This window comes from Lotus japonicus, chromosome 4 (assembly GCF_012489685.1).
Source record: "Lotus japonicus ecotype B-129 chromosome 4, LjGifu_v1.2".
In the NCBI taxonomy this organism is placed as follows: Eukaryota; Viridiplantae; Streptophyta; class Magnoliopsida; order Fabales; family Fabaceae; genus Lotus; species Lotus japonicus.
In genome coordinates this window covers 45,312,141-45,320,855 of record NC_080044.1, presented here as the reverse complement: position 1 = coordinate 45,320,855, position 8,715 = coordinate 45,312,141, and the positions used below count along the sequence as shown (strand labels likewise).

Below are 8,715 nucleotides of genomic sequence, written 5' to 3'. Positions count from 1 at the left end.
AAGAAAATGAAAAGAACGCATTCTGGCACCAGATCTTCTCCACCCTTCCCCAATCCATAGTTCAGGAACCCACTCAAGGGGCCATCTGCCAACCTTCTGAGTTGTCTACCGACAAATCCATCGCCGAGTTGGCCCGCCAAGCCAAAGGGTTCTTCCACGAGAAGTCCTTCGAAGATGTCCTCATCACCGGCCGGGGTTTGGACATTCGTCGTCCCTGGAAGTGTCGCGCGATCGAGCAGGGCGCAGAACAGCTCCACTTCTTTTATGTTTATGAGTACTTCTTCCTTGACCTGGGAATCAAACTACCTTTCTCTCCCTTTCTCTGTCAGGTTATGAGGGAGATCAACATAGCCTCGAGCCAACTCCATCAGAACACCTGGGCTTTCATTTGATGCTTCGAGATTCTCTGCAGCGCCGTCGGTCTTGAGGCGAAAACCTCCCATTTCTTCTATTTCTACGGCGTGGAGCCAAAATCCTTGAAGACTGAAACTCCTGGATGGATTTCTCTAAAATCCTGCACAGGTCGGCAACGCCTTCTTCCTTACAAGAGCAATGTCAAGAAGGGGCCTGGGCGTCGATATTTTCGCATCATCGTGCATCCTTCCTATCCTGAGGCTTTCACTCGCCGGGACGGGACCGCTCTGTTTCCCTTTTATTGGACCGAGAGCCCCCGCGACGTCCCTCCGCCGTCAGCTGCATCACTAAGCGACAAAGACAAAGCCATCCTTGGTTTCTTCGCCGAATTTCCTGTCCTTGAATGCTCACTGTTGCTTGAGGCTGCACGTGAAAACTCCCTCCGCCAATTCCTAGAAGGAATAAACTTTACTGAGGCCGTGCAGCCCGCGCTGCAACATGCTCTGGCTTCTGACTCACTCGAGTTCCCTCCTGTTTTCAATACCAAGGTGATCAAGAGGAAGCGTGTTGTCGCTGACTCTGATGCCGAGGCTGCCGTTCCTCCGTCGAAGAAGGTCAAAGGGTCCTCTTCGACTGACCCCGCTCCAGATGCCGCTGGATCTGGAGAAGTTATACCGAGCTCCGCCCCGCCGCCTGTGACTGACGCTCTGGCTCCTGGGTCCAACAATGATGCCACTCAGCCTTCCCCCTCAAAAAAGTCCCGGAAGTCCAAAAGGGTCGATTTTGGCCCTGATGGAAAATCTGGAGCTGAGACTTCCTCGCCTCAGAAGTTGAAGAAGAAGAAGAAGAAAACCAAAGGGTCCAAAGCTAGTGAAGCCTCCGCCCCTCGCCAGGATCCAGGGGGCGAGAAAGAGACAGTTCCTGAGAACAATGCGGGATCCTCTCCCTGTCTCGAAGGACTTTCCGCTGATCAACAAACTCCTGAAGGCATTCCCCTAGTGATCCTTTCTCCTGACCGCTCAAGTCCTCAGGTCGAGGAGAACCCACCTGTGGTCCCCCTCGTTCAACCAGTGAGTCCTAACGGTGGAAGTCCAACACCCTGCGCCTCACCCGTTCCTCGTCAGTCTTCCCATGATGCTAGCCATCCCATTGCTGATGGTCAAATGGGTTGTGTTTCAAACAAGAAATCCTCTCCTATCGACTTCATGCTGACCGATTCCTTTTTCGGAAGTATGAGGGAGTTTAGGAACCCTGACCTCGACGATGTAGCGCAGGAAGCCATCCTCAACCTTTTGCGCGCGGGGTGTCTCTTTGCCAAGCTATCACAGGATTCCGCCTCTTCAGCGGAGGTGGAGGATCTTCACTAGAAGGTTGAGGGCTATCGCGTGGCTACACAAAAAGCGTACAACGAACACGACAAGTTGCTGACCCAAGTGGTGAACCAAACGGCGAGGCTGACCAACTTGGGCGTTGAGATGAACCTGCGCGAGGAAGACTTCTCTGCTTGCGAAGGAAGAACAGAGGAACTGGAGTTGGAGCAGGACGAGCTGCAACAGGAGGTAAAGGCGAAAACGGAGACGATCAACACGAACAGAGCCGATTGCATTGTCAAGGACAGGGAAATCGCGTCCCTTTGCAGCGAGTTGGGGGCGAAGAACGAGTCTCTCGCCGACGTGAAGTCCCAACTTGCGTCGAAGGCCCAGGCCCTTGTGGACATGGACTCCAGAATCAAGACTTCTCAGGCAAGGTTTGTGGCTGGAGTGGCTGCCGAGGTCGTGGAAGAACGTGGCCGCGGTTTCTTTCTCGCCAAAGCTCAGGTCCAACATCTCTACAAGGGAATCAACCTTGACGGAATGGGAGCTTTCAAGAAGGTTACTCCACATGGGCTTGTTGGTCTTGACGATCCCCCAGGCTTCACTGCTGAGCGTTTTGCTGCTGTTGAAATTGAAAGAGAGAAAATGTCAATGTAATATAATTATCTTGTACAGATTTTCCTTTCCAGTTTTGTAATTGAACATTGTTCCCATTTTATTTAGTTTAATTTATGCATGGTTTCGTTGTGAATTTTCTCCTTGTGGTCGCCTCGTCGACTTTTAGGCCTCGTTTAAATTTTTCTCCGCCGTTTAGGCTTTGTTTCTCCTTTAGCGCTCGTGTAGCGATTTTGAAGGTGTGCCAAATAAACTAGGACTTTCGCTCAGTTTAGAACTGAGGATTTTCTTCACACCAATATTTCCCGTAAGAGCAGGTGTGGCCTTGGCGGTTTTATCCCGTCAAGGACTTACATTGCTGGGGGCCCAATGGCCATATGGGTTTACCCAGACTTACGCCTAGTTTGTGTTCTCGCCCATATTTCGGGGAGGCCTCGTATTCCCAAATCTCGCCCATATTTCCCGCACACATCGCCAACGAGAGGTCAGCGCTTCGCGTCGGACTTTCCCAGAGCAATCCCCAGACATCAAGGTCGTGTTGGGATTGCCACCTTCGGGGAATTTTTCCCACCGAGCGAACGTGACATGTTAGTTGAGTTGCTATTTTGATAGCATCGGTTCGCGCCGGACTTTCCCGGAGCAATCCCTAGACATCAAGGTCGTGTTGGGATTGCCACCTTCGGGGAATTTTTCCCACCGGGCGACCACATCTTTTGAGTTAGGAGTATTGCTGGTGAATATCCTTTTTGTATTTCATTTGTAAAAGATTTTTCGTACATTGAGGGATGCCTCATTAAAAAAATCCCGAGATGGAGGAAAAGAGTGCATCTTTATTTTTGTCATATTCCTCCCAATGTTGTTCCTTAGCTGCATCCTCGCCCCGGTTGCCAAACTCCCAAATCAAAGTATTATGCTCAGCACCTCGCCCTTAGTGCCTGACGTACTCGCCACCCATTCCCTGTTGTCGCGGTGTTGCCTTTCTTGCCAGCTTGCTTCTAATTCACTCTCTCGTTCAATCCTCTTGGCTTTTTAGTTCTCGAAGGTCATTGTTTTGGCCGATTTCCCTTGCTTCGCCTTAGCCTTTCCCTTGTTCTTGTTGTGGTGTGTCGGGTCTCTCTTCCCCGCCTTTTGCTTTCCCTGGGTCCGCCCGAACACTTCCTTTCCCTTTTGCTCGTAACCTTGGCGCTGAAAAACTTCTGAGTCCATTTCCTGGCTTATCGCCGTTTTCCCTTCCTGCTCGTTCGGTCCCTTGCTCGAAAGAGCTGGTGTCCTGAACCGCGGAAGTTCCCATAGTGTCACACCTTTCGGACTCCAGCTGAAGAGGTCGAAATTATCCTCTACCAACTTCTCCAATCGCCGCTCCTGACCTGGCGTGAGCCTAGGCTCGATTGCCAGCACCCCCTACTAAACTTATACCTTTCCAAGTCATCTATAATCCCAGCCCATCGTTCCTCTGCCCGGATATCTGTGAATTGCTCATCTCGCCCTGCCTTACCTTCTTGCTTAACCTGGCTCTAACTGTACCGTTGCCTCTTTACCCTCCTGTCGAGAGACTGTTCCGTCTCCTGCTTCTGCCCGCTCAACCTGCCTTGTTTGTCCTCTAAAATTTCAACCTCGTGGCACCTGTGTCCCTCGCCAGCGCCTTTCTTTCCGTACATGCTGAGGCAGTTGTTGTAGCACTCTCTTGCCCTTCTCTGGTCCACCACGATCTTCCCCACTCTTTCGCACATCAAGGGGTATTTTACCGCCAAGTGTGCTGTTGAAATCACTGCGCAAAGGCGGTTGAGTGTGTTTCTCCCAATGATGACGTTATATGAAGCCACAACCTGCAACACCAAGTACCTTACTCGAAGAAGTTTGGCATTCTCATCGACACCAAAGATTGTGTCCAAATCGATATACCCTCGTACCCATACTTGCTCGCCCGAGAAACCTACCAATGTCCCTGTGTAAGGCATCAGATCTTTATCCGTCAATCCTAGCTGGTCGAACGCGTCCCCATAGATGATATCAGCTGAGCTTCCCTGATCCAGAAGAACTCGCCGCACATTGAAGTTGTTTATCCTTATCATGACAACCACGGGATCATCATTGTGCGTCTTTATTCCTTCAAAATCCGCCGACGATATCACGATATCTGGATGTTGGAAACCAAAAGGGGTCTCATACTGTTGTACCGACATTACTGCTCTGACATGTCTTCTCCTCGCTGAAGCTGTTTCTCTGCCTCCACCGAAACCACCTGCAATCGTATTTATCGTCCCAACCGGCGGCTCAAGGTCCTTATTGAAGGTTTCCTCCGCCCCCTTCTTCCGTGTGGCCAGTGTTTCCTTTTTGTCAGTGCTTGGGGTGCGGCGGTGATCTTCCCGTCTACGATCATCTTGCTGGCGAGACCCATTGTACCGGTTCCCTCGTTGCCGCTCCCCGCTCTAGCGATCACCACGGTCACCCAGCTGTGATCGCCCCGCTCGGATGAGCCTCTCAATTTCATTCTTCAGAGTAAAGCAGTCACCAGTGTCATGCCCTGCCGAGCGGTGGTACTCGCACCATTTTGTCTTATCTAACGCCGCCCGGGGCGAGCCTGCCTCTTTCTTGCCTTCCTCAACCGCGTGTGTCACCTTAACCTCACGCAGTAGCTCTGTCAAATGCGCACTCAAACTTTTCCCTGACTCTTCCCGCCGACGAGGATCGGCCTGATGCCAGGGTCGGCGGCGCTCAAAACTCTCCTTATTGGGATACAATGGTTCTCTCGGCACTCTTTCACACGTACGCGCCTTTCTGACTCGTCTCTTGCTCCCTTCTGCTTTATCTTTGCTTGGCTTGTCCTCTGGCGATGCATCCCTCTGATCGCCATCTTTCTCTACTTTCGCGCGCCTTCGCTTAAAAGCATCGTCCTCCTCGTCAAGTATGTAAGTGTTTGCTCTCGCCCGAACCTCAGCCATTAATTGGGCCGGCTTGCGACTCAACTTGCTATTTAGCTTCCCAGGTTGTAATCCGTCCTTGAAGGCACGGGCACAGGCATTCGGCTCCGACTCCCCGATTTTTACTGATGCGGCGCTGAACCGTTTCACATACTGCTTTAGAGTCTCGCCCTTAGACTCGCGCACATTGTACAAGTCCTCAATCGTCACTTGCTTGGTTTTACTTGCTGAGAACTGGACTAAGAACTTGGACGAGAAGTCACGAAAATTCGTGATTGATCCTCGGGGCAGTGTTGTGAACCATGCCGTGGTAGTGCCTTTGAACGTAGCCGGAAACATCCTGCACTTTACAGCATCGGAAGCGGCACTGATCAACATCTTCGTGTTAAAGTATGGCAAGTGTTCCTTGGGATCAGCCTTCCCGCTGTACGTCTCGGGGACAGTATTCTCCATATTGTCTGGAATCACAACTTCCCTTACAGCCGCCGAAAACGGCTCGAACACAGCCACGGCCTCGGCCTCTCGCTCCCCCTCGCCCTGCTGTTCGACGTGATAGTACTCCAGTTGCTCCTACAAATAATCGTTTCGCTGGCGGATGTCGTCAACGCTACGAATCAAGCGTCTATAATCTTGACTGGAGATCGGTGCCTGAGGTGTCTGAGTCTCCTCTCCCGAGTCCGGAGGTGAATGCTCCGGTGTCCTCTGCTGCTCCGGCAAAGAAGGTGGAGAAGGCAATGGAGGCGTCGGAGAAGGAGGACGCGGCGGCCAAACGCGCCGCCGCTCTCGATCCTCATCACGTCGTCTACGACGCGTTTCCATCTGCTTCGGTAGTGAGCCAAAGAATTCAAACAAACAATCTTGAAAACTGAAGAAAATCGCACTAAAAATCGAGCTTCACGCAACTGAATCACGATCCACGTAGTCTGGGAATCGAAATCTACCGATCCCCACAGACAGCGCCAAATGTTCTATCCTGAGAACATTGAATGGGGTAGAGTACCCAAAGTGTGAGGAAAGTTATATGAGTATTTTAGAGAGAGAGGCTCTAACCGCTAGAGAGAGAGAAAATAACTGAATTTCAATCTGAATATTTCTCAAATGAGCTAAGAGTCTCTTACAATTGATATTCCCCTCCTATTTATAGAGGCAGAGTTTTGGCTTTCGCGCCTTTAATCTATCTAAATGGTCCAGTTGGGCCTCGGGAAGAGAGGCCCAAGGTCCTAATGCGTCCTGCGCCTAAGGCTGGGTCTCCTGGGCGAGGGACCCTGGGGTCTCGCCCAGTCCAAAGCTCAAGGTGATGGAAATAATATGTCAAAAGGGATAGATACTTGGTTGCTTTTCTTGGAATAAAAAAGTTCAGCTTCGCCGAAGTGTATGAACTATGAAGTAGCAATGTGATATTATCAATAATAATTAATGAATATCAAGTTTCAATTTTATTCATTGATGCATTTTCATTACATAGATTATAGGTTGTTTATGTTTCCATTAATATGAAATAATTTTTTTAATTGCAATTCAATCAATACTCTTGGTAGTTTTGCTTTATATTAAACTAATATTGAACTCTTTTATACACAGCTGAAATATAAAGGTGCAAATAAATAAATAAAACTACTATATGATACAAAAAAAATTATCAACATAATTAAATTTTATTAAAAGTATTTTTATAAACAATCATTCTTGTTAAACATACATTTCCTTCCTCCCGATAACAAGTCTTGTGTTAAGACAAAATGTAGTATTAATGTGTTTTATTCCCGAGTGATTAATATATTTTTATAAAATTATAAAAACAAATGGATGAGTTGAGCGTTTAATGGTTCCATTCAAATTCGATATAAATAAAAAAATATTGATAAAATATACTTCATCCGTCCCTTATTATTATACACCTTAATGAAATACCCCATGTCCCCTAATATAAGACCCTCTACTAAATTTCAAAAAATAATTTTATGATGTTCCATATTTATCCCTTGTATTAATTAATTTGTTCATTTGAAAAACTCAACTATCACCCACTATTCATAAAAAAATAATTAAATTATTAGAAGATTTAACAGTAAATATAATCAAAACCGAAGACTTTTTAAATTTTAAAATTAAAATCAAAGACTTTTCTAAAATTTCGAAATACTATTAAGCAATAAATTACGAAATACTATTCATGTGGGCTTATTAGAACTTACTTTAATTGTTACATTTCATGTCCTTGCTTATGGTGAAGTTTATGCCAACACCACATCGTTTAAGGAGTGCACCAGCTAAGTATTTCTCAGTGTTTGACAAGCGGCTAGATACGTCTTTAACGCATTCACAAATAGCACGTTGATCTTCTTAACTAAATGTTGATGATTCACTGCCACTAATAACAATTAAAGCATTGCAGCAACCACTTGATGGGTCACCACCGCCAGTAAAGTATCCAATACAAGTAAAAGTGATGACTTCGCTTCTCCACAATTGAGGGCATGCCCTGGCTCCTGTATGCTTAGCAAGGTTAGAAATAATGCAACCATATTGTTACTCTTGTAGTACTTGTTAATATTTTCTTAATGGACTTCTAAGATTTGCTTATGTTTTCATCTATGAAAGGATATAACTAAATATATGCAAAAGAACTAGCTCCACAAATGGAACAAGTAATCAGATATTGAAGTAATGACAAGATAGTTGTTTAGAAAATAATGAAAAATTTGGGGCCTAGCATATAAACTAATTTTTCTTTAAGCGGTTAATTAAATTCGGAAGAAGAAGAAGAAGATGAACGTGTCATAGGAAGGATATCAGCTCCGCATCTGAGAGGCTCCCAAACTCTATTTTGTTTGTGTCTTTGTATCAGGTTATAGTTGCTTAGTCTGTTATTCTTCAGTGTTACATTTATAACCAAAAATAAAAGATAAACTAATTTTTCTTCAAGCGGTTGATTAAATTCAGAAGAAGAGGAAGACGAATGTGTCACGGGAAGGATCTCGGAGCCGCATCTGGAGGCTCCCACCCTCTAGTTTGTTTGCGTCTTTGTATCAGGTTGCAGTAGCTTAGTCTGTCCCTCTTTAGTGTTACATTTATAACAAAAAATATAAGATAATTTTTTTTTCCTTCAAACGGTTGATTAAATTCAGAAGAAGAGGAAGATGAATTTGTCACGGGAAGGATCTCGGCGCTGCATCTGGAGGCTCGCACCCTCTAGTTTGCTTGCGTCTTTGTATCATGTTGCAGTAGCTTAGTCTGTCATTCTTTAGTATTATTGAGATAAACCCAGTAAGAAGAGGGACAACATCGAACTACACTAACTGATCTGGTACCATCTATAATAGTAGTAACTGTAGCCAGAGCACGGGAATTCCCTCCAAGAGAACTGTGGTACCCAAATCCGCAGAGACAAAAGTAGTGATGAGTGCATATGGTCCATTTACTAATAATCCAGTCACCATCATGAGTACAATGTTGGTTTTCATGGAAACACTTCCATATGATCGGTATAAAAACATGGAAGGAATCGCTGC

At 46.5% G+C, this 8,715-nt stretch overlaps 1 protein-coding gene across 1 annotated transcript; it reads right to left on the bottom strand.

The window, feature by feature from the left end:
* Positions 1-4,711: 4,711 nt before the first annotated feature.
* On the bottom strand, positions 4,712-5,581 carry LOC130712801 (uncharacterized). Its single transcript, XM_057562615.1, has one exon. It carries the CDS (start codon positions 5,579-5,581, stop codon positions 4,712-4,714), a length of 870 nt encoding a protein of 289 aa, XP_057418598.1.
* Positions 5,582-8,715: the final 3,134 nt, after the last annotated feature.

Coding starts and splice junctions, on each gene's coding strand:
- LOC130712801 (XM_057562615.1), bottom strand. CDS start 5,581: ATGTTGATCAGTGCCGCTTCCGATGCTGTAAAGTGCAGGATGTTTCCG.